The sequence below is a fragment of the Halichoeres trimaculatus genome, unplaced genomic scaffold (assembly GCF_033239565.1).
Source record: "Halichoeres trimaculatus isolate MK-OKI-2021-1 unplaced genomic scaffold, fHalTri1.1 fHalTri1_scaffold_11, whole genome shotgun sequence".
In the NCBI taxonomy this organism is placed as follows: domain Eukaryota; kingdom Metazoa; phylum Chordata; class Actinopteri; order Labriformes; family Labridae; genus Halichoeres; species Halichoeres trimaculatus.
Genome location: NW_027437189.1, coordinates 13,945,803 through 13,962,338, shown reverse-complemented (window position 1 = coordinate 13,962,338; position 16,536 = coordinate 13,945,803). Strand labels below are relative to the sequence as shown.

General features: G+C 38.5%; 2 protein-coding genes across 2 annotated transcripts; both read left to right on the top strand.

The window, feature by feature from the left end:
* Nucleotides 1-349: 349 nt before the first annotated feature.
* dnajc11a (DnaJ (Hsp40) homolog, subfamily C, member 11a) lies at nucleotides 350-10,062 on the top strand. The gene is made up of 16 exons (XM_074681494.1): nucleotides 350-499; nucleotides 1,442-1,571; nucleotides 1,683-1,756; nucleotides 2,385-2,486; nucleotides 2,585-2,713; nucleotides 2,848-2,970; nucleotides 3,773-3,846; nucleotides 3,943-4,132; nucleotides 4,245-4,330; nucleotides 4,521-4,637; nucleotides 6,568-6,723; nucleotides 6,857-6,926; nucleotides 7,126-7,183; nucleotides 8,102-8,244; nucleotides 9,222-9,351; nucleotides 9,605-10,062. Exons 1-16 carry the CDS (start codon nucleotides 428-430, stop codon nucleotides 9,628-9,630), a joined length of 1,680 nt encoding a protein of 559 aa, XP_074537595.1. The 5' UTR covers nucleotides 350-427; the 3' UTR covers nucleotides 9,631-10,062.
* Nucleotides 10,063-11,467: 1,405 nt separating this feature from the next.
* Nucleotides 11,468-16,489, top strand: LOC141798803 (F-box only protein 44-like). Its single transcript, XM_074680657.1, has 7 exons — nucleotides 11,468-11,523; nucleotides 11,834-11,937; nucleotides 12,752-13,001; nucleotides 13,094-13,208; nucleotides 13,322-13,417; nucleotides 13,620-13,755; nucleotides 13,844-16,489. The coding sequence occupies exons 2-7, from the start codon at nucleotides 11,836-11,838 to the stop codon at nucleotides 13,988-13,990; spliced, it is 846 nt and encodes a 281-aa protein (XP_074536758.1). The 5' UTR covers nucleotides 11,468-11,523; nucleotides 11,834-11,835; the 3' UTR covers nucleotides 13,991-16,489.
* Nucleotides 16,490-16,536: the final 47 nt, after the last annotated feature.

Here is a 16,536-nt window from a genome sequence, read left to right as displayed (position 1 = left end):
ACGTAACCTTACTCTTCATTTTATTGATAGACTCTCAAGTCTGAACAGACCACTACAGTGTGGGTTGGAATGAACATTATGACAAACAGGCTAACCTGTGTTTTATCACACTTTCTTCTACTCTTCTAATGGATGTATTGGCTAGATGTTTCACAGATACAGAGAAATAGCATTTAGGAAAGACTGATTTTGGCGCTGATAATCTCATTTCAAGTCGTGGGTTATGGTTAGGAAAATATATTAAGTGAGACTATATCAAGATTACTCAGAAAGTCCTCACAGTGACTCTAGAAATCAAAAGCACAACCAAATGCTAAAGGATGCAGAAGTTGTGCAGTCGTTCATCCCAGCCACAAGAGGACGACCGAGTGCGCATAGACGTAAGAGTGCCGTAAATGACACGAAGAAGACATGACCGGGTGTAAACATGGCGTCTTCCTTGGACGATGATGAGATCCTAAATGATGATTATTATTCTTTGCTAAATGTCAGAAGAGAGGTAAACTATCCAGTTTTCTTCTGTATTCAAGTTTGTACGGGTGCATTCAGGAGTTACCGTGTGAACTTTCTATTTATGATACGTAACGGTTACTCGTCTTATCCCATGTAACGTTAGCTACATGGCTAGCGTGTGACCATTGACATTGATTTCTGTGCCGTGACTCTTAAGCTGAATACTTTTAGGTCAACAGGTTGTTGGGTGAAGACTTTACTATCAGGAATTTGGAGGTGAACGTGGGGGATAGAGATGCTCTTGTCATCGCGATAACCCGGGAGCTTACGTTAATTTGATTAAACTGACACTGACTTACAGTTTATTGGTTATCAACTGAAGTATGCAGACCTGCTAACTAGCCGAGGCTACAACTTTACTGTTGTGTTGCATCATAAATCATTTAATTCGATTACCGGAAGGTTCTCGAACAAGGCTCGTACGGTCTTTATTCATTATTTCAACGTTAAAGCAAACGAGATTTTAGGAAACTTAAGTGGATTCATGTTAGGAGAACATACTGTCCTCCAGAGCGTTCGCATATGCTACATTTAAAACTTCACAATATTCAGCTGCAGGACGAAAGATGATTTTATTTTATGACGGACTTAATAAAAAAAATTAAGTAAAGCCAAGCCTAATAAAGTTTGATCGTATAATGAATGTAATATTCGATATCATAATATGCCTTTTGCATTTGCAAAAATGATGCTTGTTGTGTTACGTGTTGGCAGTACATTCCGCACTACTAGCATCTGGAGTCAGGCTGCATGAAGACCTGCTGCATGTGATTATATCTGTGTATAAAAATAAAACTAATAAAATGATCATGTTGTAACATTGGTGTTCTGAGAGATAAACTGTATCTAGATTATGTTGTATTTTGTTTGTCCATTGTGTTATTCCCTAATTTCCTCACAGTTTCTTAATTTTGATTCCATGAAATAGGCAACACATGATGAGCTGAAAGCAGCATACAGGCGACTGTGCATGCTGTACCATCCAGACAAACACAGGGACCCTGACCTTAAACGACAAGCAGAACAGCTTTTCAACCTTGTGCACGAAGCTTATGAAGGTATAGTAAAAAGCTTTGACTTCATTGTTCAGCAAATTCACTCTAAAGCTACACACAAAAAACCCAAACAATTCTGATATCTGACTCTACTTGTTGTCATTGTCTTTGTAGTGCTTAGTGACCCCCAGGCACGAGCTATCTATGATATCTATGGCAAGCGAGGTCTTGACGTGGAGGGATGGGAGGTAAGTCTGTTGGGTTCTAAACTATTACAATCAAAACAGGCTTTAAAAACCCTTGCTATACTTGCTGCGCTGGGAGACGTTTCTTTTGGTGGTTTTCCCAGTTGTCTTTCTGATACACGGAGTGTGCTTCACTTTGTGTTTGTGTGTGTATGCGTGCACATGTTTGTGTGTCTGCGTTGGGTTGAAAGAGAGCACAAGGAGAAATGTGAATGCGATGATGTATGAACAAATGATGTCCCATCATGTAAATGAGATGAGTCTGTTAAATTGCTTCTGCTGTGATCTGGAGCTTTATGGAAAGTAAAATTAACTTGACTTCTGGGGTGGGGCTCCCATATAATGATAGGAGAAACACTGTTTCATGTTGTACAGATGATGTCCTTAAAGAATGCTTGCAGTGAGCAAAAGCAAATTTTGAGAGACTAACATGAAAAGACACTGAATAGAAGTTTGTGCTCAGTATCGTTGACTAACTATGCTAGATGCTACAACCCTAGAAAGAAATGTCCTCACAAAAATAACATCAGTGAGTGTGAAAATCTGGTGATTTTTTTGTTTTACTGTGACACTTTGTCTATAAAGTAGCCAGCTTATTGCTTCATATTCAAACCATATCCCCTTTCTCCAGGTGGTGGAAAGAAAAAGAACCCCCGCAGAAATCCGTGAAGAGTATGAGCGTCTTCAGAACGAGCGAGAGGAGAGACGGCTTCAGCAAAGGACCAACCCTAAGGTATGGAAGAAAACAAGCCTCATGTGGAACAGACTGTAACCTGAGGTTGTCTTGTGCAAAATCCCTGAACCTGATTTTTTGGTTGTTTTTGTTTTCAGGGAACGATCAGTGTGGGAATCGATGCCACAGACCTTTTCGACAGATATGAGGAGGACTATGAGGACATGCCAGGAGGTGGAGTCCCACATGTGGAAATCAACAAGATGCACATATCACAATCCATAGAGGTGATGGCTTCTACTAAAGTCTAAATGAGTTTTGTTTACATGGAAAGATTAGTTACATTAAAATTTGAATGTTTTGATGAAATAATTTGTGTCTTATTTATATTAAAGGCGCTGTGTTATTTGTTCTGCTTTAGGCTCCCCTAACCACAAAAGACACAGCCATACTGTCTGGCTCCTTGTCAACCCACAACGGAAACGGAGGGGGCTCAATAAACTTGTCCATGAGAAGAGTCACCTCAGCTAAGGGGTGGGGAGAGGTATGCTGTGATCCCACTGCACACAGTCCCTTCATGTGTTAACACTTTAAACAGCTGCAGAAACAGCAGACAGCTATAAACACTTGCACAGTTGGATGTTGGACTTCAGCTTGGGTCTCAGCTGTAACAGGAAAATCAAGCAATCTCAAGTTTTAGACTGTTTTAGACTTTTGAAGTCATATGATCTTTACTGCAAAGTTTGCAATCAATTCACATACTTATAACTGAGAATAACAACGGTACAAGCATTTAAAAGAATTGTAAAACTTTTAAAGATCTATTAAAATAATTTAGTTTTAGAATCAGAAATACTTAATCTCAGGAGGAAATATAGTTTTACTGTTGCTCATTACACAGTCACAGCAGTTGGAAGTAAAATAGTAATAGGTTATTAAAATCAGCAAAAGAATAGAATAAGGTAAAAAAAAAAAAGTCTACTTACTGTCAAAACTCTGAAAACTACACAAAGAAGAAAAACAGTCACATGCGAGATTGCTTGATTTCCTGGTGACAGAGCTCTGATGTGTCTGGATTTAAAATACATGCATTGATATATAATCACTGCAGTTTTGAATCTTAAGCTTTTAAAACTTTCAAAAGTATCAGGAAGAAGGAAAACTTCTGTCTGCAGAACGGCTTAATTCCATGATAAAGGCTATATCCAAGCTGCAGTGCAACTTCCAGCTGTGCATGTGCTTATTGACATTTGCTCTGTTTGCAGCCTTGTTCTCTTGTTTTTTTCGCTGCCTGCACTATGAATTGCAGAGGCATTAAAAAACAGTTGTGTTGTTTGTTTCCACAGATTGAGCTTGGTGCTGGAGACACTCATGGACCTCTATTAGGAATGAAGATATTCCGAAACTTAACGCCACGCTTGTAAGTGTTAAAGCACAGAAAGAACTAAAACATCTCTTGTTTTTTCACTACACTTTGAACATTTCAGTGACAGTCAATTATTTCTTTTCCCCACAGCTTTGTTACAGCTCAGTGTGGGCTCCAGTTTTCATCCAGAGGCATACGTCCAGGGTTTACGACAGTACTGGCCCGTCACTTAGACAAGAACACTATGGGTTATCTACAGTGGCGATGGGGGGTCCAGTCCTCTATGAACACCAGCATAGTCAGAGACACCAAGAGCAGCCATTTCACCTTCGCAATGCAGGTTAGCAGCCAGGAGTTATTTATAAATCCTGTGTTAGACTGTAGAGAGTGTTAAATCAACCATTGCTTGTCAGAGCTGTGCCAAAATAATCTTTTACTTTACTTTTCTACAGCTTGGCATTCCTCAGACTTTTGTGATGATGAGCTACCAGTATAAGTTCCAGGATGAAGACCAGACAAAGATAAAGGGCTCAGTAAAGTATGTCGGAATAAAATATGTCTTATTCCGAGAATATAATGGTAAATGTATTTTAAAGCTCCTGCTGGAGCTAAAACATTGGATTGATTTGTCTCCAGCGTTTTTTATGTGACATCTTAACAGACAGATCAAATTCAGGTAAACTTTGTCTGCAGGTGGTGGTGTATTGACTTTGTCATTTCTGCTAAAGATCAGGTTTCTTTGGGACTGTGGTAGAGTACGGTGCAGAGAGGAAGATCAGTCGGCACAGCGTCCTGGGAGCCACCGTCAGCGTGGGAGTACCCCAAGGTGTCTCCCTCAAGATCAAGTAAGTTGTACTCGTTGCTCCAGTTTTCTGCTTTTTCAAGGTACAAGTGGGTTTTCCCAACACAGTTTCCCAATAGAATCAAAGCCTAACATCATGTAGACTGACAAATACTTTTTAGAAAAGTTACACAGGGTTTGGGGGGGCACATTTGAGGGTGCAAACACGGGATAGGATGGGGATGTGGCAGGTAAACATTCCAGCATGTAGATAAACTTTCTTCTTCACTGTAAAAAAGCTGTTGCAGAAATTTATTGCAAAAGAAAAAATGAAGCTATTATTTCTTCTCCTCTAAGAGACTGTTCATAAAAATGTATAATCTGTTCAAGACAGGTTTTGAAATAACAAGCACTCAGATTTCTTATTTTACTATAACTGGGAAAGAGGGTGGGGAAAGATGTGCAGGAAAGGTGTGTTTGGTTGGATTTGAATCTGGGTCACCAAAAACTTGTCACCCCAGTGCTCTGGTTTCTGTTAGTAGTTTAAGAAGCATTGACCAATCGCATCAGCTACCGTCCACACCACTAGATTTATGACACTAAAGTGTGTCTTAGTTGTTTGGTTTTTTTTCACAAAAACTAAAAACCTGTAAGCAAATATGAATTAAAATGTCTTAATAAAATTAATCACAAATATTGTCTGTATTGTATTAAATTGAGAGATAAACAATGTCAAGACAATGAGTAGTTGTTTTAAAAATTCTTTTTGCTTTAAAACCCCTCAAAAGTCCAGGGTGAGTTTGACCCTTAGCAGTATCATAAGGTTCAAAGAGTGAAAATAACACCGGGGCTCAATTCATGCAACTAAGACTTGGGATCATATAATCCAGAAATTTGATTGGTTCTGTTATTATTTTTAATACATTTTCAAATTCTTTGGTGTTTGTCAGAAACTGTTGGGTATAGAGAAGAAAATCAGACTGAAAGACACCTGCTGTAATACAATAGAAGTTTGGATTTAAAGACTTCCTGAAGCACAGACAAAATGATTCAACTGGTGGTCGATACCATTTTTTCAACAGGCAATGCTGATAATTAAAGAGAAAGTTGCTTGATGGCCAATAGTATGCAGATATCATAATATCTTTCTGCATTTGATGAAATGACATGTTTTTCCATGCATGTTACATTTTGATATACATATTTATTACACATCTTTGCCAGTGAGAAAGAGTTCAGGTTTTGATATAGATTTTACAGCACAGCTGATATTTGCATCAGAAGTGATATTAAACTGCTTTATTCCACATAACATAACAGAGTTTATCCAAAACAGTACCAAGTAACTGATTTAGATTTGATATGATGTAAAGGGTTTTATGCTGGGAAAAGACAATGGTGACTCAAAGGAATGTACCACAAAATGTATAATGTCATAATGTAAATAAAGGGAAGCGCTCAAAATTCCCTAAATATTGACCCAGCATCTGTTCAAAGAACAAGCATTCCAAAAGATTTTTCCTTTCCTCTCCAAAAGAACTGACATAGTTGAGTTTTTAACTTTTGACTAATTAAGATCTGTTAACTGCAAGTCGATCATAAGAAGGCCATAACGCACAGCTAAGCCAGAATGAAGCCTCTGTGTAACCTATTATTCTGTGAAACTAAGACTCACCAGAAACAAACAACCCACACTCTGTAATGAACTGATTGGATTGTAAACAATCCATTTAGCATTCAGTAAACAAAGTCTTTTCTTGAAGTTGTTTTCCACCTCTCTTCCTTCTGGTTACACATGAATGTGAGGAAAGTTAACCATCATCTCTGGAGGCATACATCTCTGTCAGATAATGAGTTTCTTGATTAGCACTCACTTTGTGGTCATGTGTGTGTTATGAAGCTGAGAGTTTTTTTTTTTTTAATGTGACCTCAGTATTTTCACATTACCAAATTATCAGCCAATAATACACTGTTTTCTATCCATTTATCTTCAGACTCAACAGAGCCAGCCAGACGTATTTCTTTCCCATTCACCTGACCGACCAGCTCCTCCCAAGTGCTGTTTTCTACGCCACAGTCGGACCACTGGTTTTCTACCTCGCCATCCAGCAGCTCATTATCCGGCCCTATGTGCGGGCACAGAAGGAACAGTAAGAAAACCTTCACTTTAACTTGGTGGTATCATGCAAGAAGTGTTATTAGAAAAAGCACAGCACGTATTATTATGGCTGGATTTTTTTTATGAGCTCATTTTATATCTCCATTTATCTCGGAACTCAACAGGGACTTGGAGAAACAGCGAGAGAGCTCGGCCTCTAATATAGCCAAGAAGAAGCAGGAGGCGGAGGCTGCTGTGAGTGTTTTACAGGCTTACATGTACCTGTGGTGCCAATTCTAGGTTGTGTTAAGAGATGCAGGTATCACAGGTGACTAGAGAAATATCAGCAGTCCCAAAACAGCTGGATGGAAAGAGTGAGATCGGAAGCAAAGTCTTAGTGAAATCTGATCAAATGAAGTAAAATAATCTAATGTTTGTGTCCTTCCTTCAAAAGGTTTTGCTCATGCAGGAGTCTGTGCGCAGGATCATTGAAGCTGAGGAGTCTAGAATGGGTAAGATCTCAGCCTTGAGCAGGGAGATATTTTATACAAGCAGGCTGTGAGCTTTTTAATTATTCTGTTTATGTAATATTTGAGTTGGAATACGTCAGTGCTGGCATGAACGTCGCTAGCTGTGAAGATCCAGGGCCAGTTCTGAACGATATGAAACAAAACTATTCCCCGTGTAAAGCAGATAAAGCTGCTGTAGAAGTCTCTGCTGCTGAATTACTCGTCTGTACAACATAATATCCCAAATGAAAGCTGCAGTTTTAGTGATTTTCTGGAGCTGTATAAGGAGACATCCTTTGCAGACACTGATATTATCTTGAGTGATTTTGTGGAGATATGGGCAGCTTTTATTAAACAGGGTTAAAATTGAAAAGGGAAGTGCAGTTCACTGGATTTTTTAATAACTCTCCAGCCTCTGTTTCCACGAGTGATAATTGGTGCTTTTTAGTCTGCTTCTGATAAGTGCACTAACAAAAGGCTCTCAGCAGACAGTATAATTTTCACATGGGGAAGTTTTTCAAGTGATAATTGGCTTATGACACCTGTCACTGTAGAGGCTGCTTTGATTTTTAGTATCATCAGAGGTCCTCTCGACTTTGCTCTGCTAAAGTAAGGATTAATAGCAGTGTGTCCGTTCGTGTAATGACAGACACACAGCTGCTGTCTTTTATTCACTCCATAAAACGCTCATGTAAATGGTTTTGTTTATGCAGCTTTCAATTAAAGCTAATTGTCTTGTTGTTGTATATTTTCAAAAATATTTTCACAAACAAGCCCCAGAAACCGGTAATAAGGCTGGCACTGCAAAGAAAACAGTAGTGACAATGTCTGGCAAACAAAATCAGATTATTCTGTGTTTAAAGTTGGGGTCTGTTTTAGACTTTATCATGTCGTCATCTGTGAATGTGATTCGTTAACCAGGTCTCATCATCCTCAACGCCTGGTACGGCAAGTTTGTGACAGACAACAGTCGAAAACACGAGAGGGCAAAGGTCATCGATGTGACAGTGCCACTACAGTGTCTGGTGAAAGACTCAAAACTCATCCTCACTGAGGCCACAAAGGTGAGTTAAAGAACTCTACTTTGCGATTTTACACCACCAGATTTATTTACAATCCATCCGAGACCTTTTCTAAGTGGAATTTGCATATTTGAGAGAAAACTAGTCAAAGCAATGCTTAATAAGAAGGATAAGCGCTCTCTGAATAAAACCCAGGACGAATAGGTTTAGTAGCCCACACAGCTCCTCATGTCTCTCACCACCTGGAATAAATAAGACAGGTAAACAGTGAAACCCGGGATCCAACTGGAGTCATCAAGTTTGCTCCTCCCTTCATCATGTTTTATTAATAAAATCCCACAACACCATGTAGATGCTTAACAGTTAGCTCTAGAGTCCCAAAGAAATCCCCTTCATCTAAACTTCTGCCAGTTCAGTACAGTAGACCCCTTTACAACCCACATCATCATAAAGATGAATATGCAGTTTGGTAATTGAAACAGGTATTCATTCAGAAAAGTAAGCCTTTTTTCTTAAATGAAATGTGGTTGGTTGTCAGAAATGCCACTACACAGTAAAAACAAGCTCTGCTGAATCCTGACAACCAACCACAAACATTATGGAGCAACTGGTGTTTTGGAGTTTAGAGCTACCACACTGTTGACCTTCAACCAAATTTTCAATTGATTGTTGGCTGACAATTACCAGTTAACAGGGTCACACTTTACACTGAAACATCTGTGAACCATCTTTACAGATTCTGCTAAAAGAAAAAAAAATAGCCCCTTGTTATTGAGTTGTGTGTCATAGATCCAGCTCTTTGTGTGATGCCAATAACATTAAGACTGGTGTGAAATGACAAACACCAAAAGATACAACCCTGTGTTAGGCAAGCTTAAGCATGTTCCTAGAAATGTAATTTGACTTTAATTTTGCTGTAACAAGTGTTTTCTTGACTTTTGAGGCATTTAAAAATAGTACACTAACAACCTCAGTGTTAAAAATGTACATCCTCATCTTACCTTGTGTTGCCTCCCCAGTCGGGACTCCCTGGCTTCTATGACCCCTGTGTTGGGGAGGAGAAGAGCCTGAAGGTGCTATATCAGTTCCGAGGAGTCATGCATCAAGTCCTGTCAGGAGACACAGAACCACTCAGGATACCAAAGCAATGTAAGTCTCTTGAAGTTTACAGCACATGACCCTCAAATCTGTGGAGTTGACATTCAGCTGCTTAAGCACAGGTTTTAGTAGATCATACACTTATTTGAACTGCCTAACCTGGCTGTGTTACTGATCTTGGACCGCAGAGGGAATTTGCCTAAAACCCTAAGCCTTTCATGCAACCTATCTAAGACTGTTTAAGCTGCACTGAGTTTCTGTATGTTTCCATTCTGACTCCTTTTCCCTTGCTTTTACTACACAGCTCACAGGATTGACGCCGACACATAAGGGACACCTCGCTGACCAAAAAAAGACTCACCTCAGCTATGTGACACAAGAGGGAGAAGCCTGTTTTAGATACGATGTGGATTGAAGTTTGTCACTCAAAAAATGTGCATTTAACTTTTGTCTTTCTACTCATTGAAATATGCAGAGCAGGGTGCAAACATCTCAGACTGCATCGGTCATACTTGGGTATCTATGGACAACTGTTGTGGCCTGCTGGAAATTATAATGTGACGCCATTATCAGTGGTTACAACTTATTCCCTGGGTCTTTTGCCTCCTCCTCAGTATCCATTTATTTTTGGTATCGCTTGTAATTTATAATCAAGTTCTATGTACTGTATTGTACACAAACTGCAGTGCCTATGTGATTGAAGACATGAATGCACCTGTTTATTTTGCCATATTATTAAAGTCAGTCTCTCTTATGTTGCTTGTAGGGTGTTTTCTTTATTTGTCTCAGATTGTTACAGCCCAGCTATTAATACACCTCCCTTGGTATCATCAAGGAATTTTTCCCTGGTTAACAGCCACTGATTTCTTCAAGTCTGAAAACTATAGAGTACAGAAAGTTTGAAAACTAACTGCTCAGATACAGTAATATTTATTTAAGACATACAGACAGCAGAGAAGCTGGGGACAGAACTTCTCTGAAGTTGTGAGTTGGTGTTAATTTTGAGCCCTGCATACAAATGCAGCCAATCAGATTGATGTCAGCAGACAACCATCTCAAAAGCAGAAAGAGCAGTGTGTGAGTCACCACAGACCTATGCATGAAATGAAAGTGAAAGCAACCAAACTGGAACTCCTGAAAAGTGAAAATGCTGTTGCTTTTTTACTGCACACATATTTTGTGCAAGCTGTCAAAACAGACCCAATCATCAAATTTGACTAACTTTTAATGTCAGACATGGAACATAATGATGTGTTGTTATGGGACCAACGACCTGACTAATAACTAACTATATGACTGAGCTGAGCAAATGACCTGGCTCACTAAAAAGAACCAAAAATTCCAACCCAACTTAGCAGGTATGGTGGTAAAGAAAAAGGTATCATTGGCTTTACTGACCTTGTGGCATGTTGGAAAATGCTTTTTGGCTGGAAATCAACCAGTCCCACCATCTGGACTATCTTGTTCTAGAACCTGATGTTTTTCATGAGACTTGAAGAAATTTAGTTTACTCTAAGAGGTTGTGATAAAAATTTTGAGTTCAAAAAGTAACCCTTCATTTTTTTTCTTTAAAAAACTTCCCCCTGATTTTGAAAAGCCAGATGAACAAGACTTTTCATGAACTGGCCATAAACTTTGCTCGTGTCAGTCCTTCTGTTAACCCTTATATAACTTCACATTACATCTGTGGTACCATAGAAAAAATAATGTTGCATAAAAAATGATAACAGTATTAAAAAATATTTTGCTAAACATAAATGCTATATGGGTGGGAAGGTTAAATTTAATGTAGGTGATTTTGTTTTTGTCTTTGTCTTCTCGATTTCAATTGCCCTTTATGTTTATCTCTTTTTGCTTGCCTGTTGTTGTTTTTCGTAATCTTAAACAGGGCATCCGGTTCTTTTTCTGCTCATTTTTTAAATGGAAAATGAAAACATCTGATACTATATCTATATATGTTACACTGTGAACATTTAACAGTAAAATTAAAAACTTTTTTTTTCAAAGAGAGAGATTCTAAATTTCTTCTTTTATACTATAGCAATTTCTCTCATAATTTTCGCTACAGACTTCTTTTTTTTGTTTTCTATTTTCATCGATAGAAATGCGCAGGCGAGTTATGGCCGCTTTGGTCTTCCATACATCAACGGATGACTCCGCCCCGCCTCTTACGTTTATGACGGGAAAGACAGTGACGCAACTCCTAAGAATGTGTTTGAGGAAGTATGTGTGGCCTTTCGACTTTTTAGAGAGCAAAAACAAAACAAGGTTGCATGTTATTGTAGAAAAATCAATGCTAATCTGTTAGTGTTAAAGATTACAGTTGGTGACGCTTCTTTGAATCGTGTCTCTTTCTCGTGTTGTACTTCCGTGTTTTGTTTTACCATTATTGAAACATCTTTCGTCGAAAATATTATACTGTAGATTCATTTACTACAAAATGATACACGTGTGTGATCGCTGAGGTGTGAAGAGACTGAGTGCATTTGGCTGGACTGCCTGTAAAGTAACCTCGAGCCTGGGTCTTTCCCAGGCATGAAGAGGAAAGCTTCTGCTATGGGTGCAGCAAACAGCTCCGATTCAGACATGAGGCGAACTGAGACGCCGGGACCTTCGACGTCACTGCAACATGAAGATGTAAGTGGCTGTATAACATGTCTGTAGCCACATAACTTTCGAAATTCAGGTTAATTAACATGCGGAGAGTAAATAATAACTTTCCACTTGTCAACCACTACATGAAATTTAGTGTACAGCCTTGCGTCCGGTGTGATATATGAACTCTGATTTGAAATGTGATAATAGTAAGTGTTTATCTTATGATGTATTGGCGAACTTAGGAAAGCAGCTCCATTTTGTTTCACTTTCAGTTTTGAATGAGGATTAAAAAATTACACACACACACACACACACACACACACACACACACATTTATATATAGCACCACAAGAAAAAAAAGTTTTTTCTAGATGCCATTTTTCAGATTTAAAGGAAGATAATCTTTAATGATTATTTTTATGTGTGTGATACAACTTGATACCAGAATCTAACATTTTTAAAATCCTGTTATGTATGCCAGGCATGACACTGAATGGTCTGCTCGCCTTCTGTACACTAATCTACGTAACAAGCTGAGTTTACAAAGTTTGCTTATTGTAATATTTCAGAACAAAAGCACTATGTAATAAAATGAACACCTTACCTCGTCTTCTTGTTTCCTGTGAAAAGTTGCATTGAACAAAGAAAAGTAGTGTTAAGAAAACTATCTGATCTCCATTCAATCCAAGACAAATGCACACCATGGCAGAAGTCGTGTCCTTTATGACAATGAGAAATAGTGCTCATGGTATACAGACTCTTTATTTTGGAAAAACACTAACTTTTCTGTGTGGTCCTCACAGCGTCAAACATCAAATTTTTAGCTAACCTCTGCCTTGACTCTACTTTACAGATGTTCTCCGTACCCCTGGATATCTTAGAGGAGATCTTCCTGAATCTTCCTCCACACGAGGTGGTTTGTGTGTGTCAGTTAGTGAGCCATCAGTGGAAAGAAGTGGCTGACAGTGAATCTCTATGGAAAGAGAGGTGTAGAAGAGAAGGATACCTCATGCGTGATGCTTCCAAATCCCCCAAAGACTGGAGGTTGTATTACTTTTTGTGCAAGAAGAGGAGAAACCTTCTAAAGAACCCAAGAGCTGAGCGTAAAAAGCTTTAAAACTACCAAGCATTATATTGTGTTAAGATTATGTTTTGTCGAGAAATAATTTCCTTATATGGATCTCTTTTTTCATAGATGGAATGACGAATTGGCAAATAACTGCAAATGGTGGTGATAAATGGAAAGTAGAAGAAGTAATGAAGCCCCATCCAAATGACGCTGTCCATAAGAACTTTATTACATCCTATGGGTGAGTATTCACCATCTGTGCTCCAGAAACATATAGCATTGATTTGATACTACATGCTACAATCCATCATTCTTTATCTGACAGCCTTTCTGTTGCTGTTCTGTTTTCTACAGATTTTGCAGAAAGTTGCAGCTGATTGATTTGGAAATGGAGGGTTACAACCCATCATTTATGGATCACTTCCAGCCAGACATCAAGATATCTGATTGGTGAGAAGAAAACTCGATGTGCTCTCGACAGTTTTAGTTTTAAATTGATGTCAGTTTGAGTCAGTCACAATTCTGCTTTTGGATCCTATTTTGCTGTGGACTCTCACATAGGCGTAGTGTTTGCTGTGTGATAAAACATATCTGAATATATACATAGTGACTGAAATCTGTAAATGTTTGTGCTGTGATGTGTGTATAACAGGTATGCTCCACGATGGGATTGTGGCAGCGAGTATGAGATCTGCGTACAGTTGCTGAACAAGAAAAAGAAACCTGTCCAGACGTTTGCCCCAGATACTGTCTACTTCGAGCAGTGGAACGATCAGAAATGGTGTCAGGTATTCACAAAATATGATGCATTTGTTCATTCATTACTTTCTTTTAGCTAAAATATAAATGAAAGACATGAAACTGTTTGTCCTTCAGATGACTCATGTTTTCCGGAACTATGGCCCAGGAGTGAGATTCATTCGTTTTACCCACGGAGGCAAAGACACTCAGTTCTGGGCAGGATGGTATGGGGTTCGTGTAACTGACAGCAGTGTTGAGGTTTGTCCAGCAGGGGACACATAGCTTTTGTATTGTCCTTGAAGTCCTGCTTGCTGCCTTTGCCTGAAATTGCAGAATTGCACAGTCTAATTTCTTCATGTAATCGGCAGTTATTGATCCTATTACAGCACTGTTTTTTTTGTCAGCTTTGAACCTTGTATATGAATTACTTTGTCAATTAGATGTGATTGGTTTTAACAATCCCAATGTAATCCTGGAGTTCAAATTGAAAGAAACATTGCACTGTTGATGCTTTAAGAGTGCTGACATAGAGCTGTGTTGCAGTACTAAAAAATTGTTTGAAAAAATGATTTTTTTAAGCTGCTTTGTTGTATGCAAATCCTACTAACCCCTTTTTGAAACAACTGAAAAAAAAATATTTTTTCACTCTTCAATGCATCTGTCATGTAACTGATCTGATTCCAGAGTCTGTATTGGCCCTCTCCTATGGTACCAGGTAAAAAGGACTGGGCAATCACTGCACTAATCTAATATATTGAAACTAATTGACCCTCCCAAATGTCAGTCGATGCAGGTCTGTTATTTTGTGACAAAAACAAACAGCGTGGTTAAAGCAGAGAGTGTAATTTGGTCAAAGCTGGAAAATGTCACAACACACCCCTCAGTATATTTCAACCTTCATTTATCTATCAATCAATCTGACTGAATTTGTGAAGCAACACACATGGCTGTAAATAGGGGGAATATAAAACAAAATAAAGTATGCACATACATACCTACATAAGGTCCTCACCATCCAGTCCTTATGCAAGGTAAACAACAAGATATAAATAAAAAAAGCGTTCCTGATGAATTCAGGAACGTTAATAGAAGATCTTAATGAGAAAACAAACACTTACAGTTGAAACTAAAACAACCCAAATAAAAACAATAAATGAAATAATAAAGACTAAATCAGTAAAAAAAAAAAATCTACAATAAATTTTAAAATATAGTGATAAAGTAAAGATTAAATTAAAAAAAATCCTTAGTTTGGAACAATCTTAAAGGTTAATGATAGATAAAAAGCACTTTTGACTAGATTAAAATTTGAACTTTTTCAAAAAACAAATATGTCAAAAAAGATGGACTAAAGAGGTAGGTCTTTAGTTTGCTTTCAAAATGTTGAAACTCTTTGGAGCTCATAGGTCTTCAGGCAGGATATTTAATTAATGGACATAGTCTCCCCAACATCACCCATCTGTTTCTGAAACAGATTTTTGAAGCACATTGGCTATCGAGGCCATATTGGAAGTGTCGGGGGCTTTGGGTACGGCTATAAGGCACCCATCAGTGCCATGAGCTGAGCTGTGCCTCCGATTGGGCAGGCTCAGGATCTTAATATCCTCTAAACTGCTGAGTTAGAAAATAATCCCCCCCACCATGACCACAGTGTTTACCAATAGTGAAATTAGCGATTCAGACGGAAGACGTTCTTTGAACCAGGCTGTAAATAGGTTAATTTCTGCTTTGAAAATGGCTTTTTTGGCTTGGTGTGAATGTGACTTCCGGTACTTCCAGAGCCAGCCTCAAGCGGACACTCAAGAAACAGCAGGTTTTTGCACTTCCGCATTGTCACATAAAGATCCAAGGTTGCTGCTTGGTAAAGCCTAGGTTGTGCACCCCATGAGGCCAACCGTTGAGCAGGCGGTTTGAATCTGACCTATGACACCTCTTCTGCAAGTCACTCCTCTCCAATTAAAAGCACTCAGAGGCCCCCAATAAATAACTGAAAATATCTTGTAAGATACTAGCAGCCAATGCAGAGACCTTAAAGCTGGTGTAACATGGGCTTTCTCTGGTCTTTGTCAGCTAGCAGCTGAATATCTTAGTAGCTGAAGCTATGAAATGCACTTTTAGGAGGACCAGAAAGAGGAGCATTACAGTTGTCAATACAGCATGTGATACAAGCATGACTTAATGTCTCTGCATTGTCATACTTTGGCATTGTTGTTTGAATTTCACATAATGAAATTCATGGCTCTAAACTAAGGCCTGAATTGATCGCTACCTGCTTGACATGGATTAAGAGCCAGTGCATGACGTTTTGCAGTCAGTTGCTTTTCTGAGCTTCAGTACTAATAACTAAATCCTGTTTTGTCCTGGTTGAGCTTTAAAAAGTTCTTAGACTTAATATCCAAAATACCATTACAAATGGGGTCCATTGGCTTTAGTAACAGAAGGGGAACTTTGTGTCAGCCAGTACTCGTGATAATAATGATAAAGTTTATTTACATAGCACTGAAACTGCCGAAAGTTGGAAGTCTAGGTATCAGCCTCAGTTTTAGATGAAGAACAGTTATTTGAATGACTCCACTATGCTGCTACTATTGAAAACAAAGTGCATTAGTTCAAGGTGTGTTCTTGTATGACTAAAAGACACGTCTTTGCTTTGGGTTTAGTTGTTTCAGTACCACTGAGCCATCATGGCTCTTAAAAGTAAAGTTCAATCTGTTGAGAAAATCCCAAAAATGTTTTTCAATTCAGTACATTTGACTCCTTAGTAAAAAAAAAAAATTAAAATGCACTTTTCCTGAAATAAATAATATTCCTTAAAGTAGTTGTGTACA

Coding starts and splice junctions, on each gene's coding strand:
- dnajc11a (XM_074681494.1), top strand. CDS start 428: ATGGCGTCTTCCTTGGACGATGATGAGATCCTAAATGATGATTATTAT. Junction 7,184..8,101: donor AGCTGAGGAGTCTAGAATGG/GTAAGATCTCAG, acceptor TTCGTTAACCAG/GTCTCATCATCCTCAACGCC. Junction 8,245..9,221: donor TCCTCACTGAGGCCACAAAG/GTGAGTTAAAGA, acceptor TTGCCTCCCCAG/TCGGGACTCCCTGGCTTCTA.
- LOC141798803 (XM_074680657.1), top strand. CDS start 11,836: ATGAAGAGGAAAGCTTCTGCTATGGGTGCAGCAAACAGCTCCGATTCA. Junction 13,002..13,093: donor AAAGAACCCAAGAGCTGAGC/GTAAAAAGCTTT, acceptor CTTTTTTCATAG/ATGGAATGACGAATTGGCAA. Junction 13,209..13,321: donor AACTTTATTACATCCTATGG/GTGAGTATTCAC, acceptor TGTTTTCTACAG/ATTTTGCAGAAAGTTGCAGC.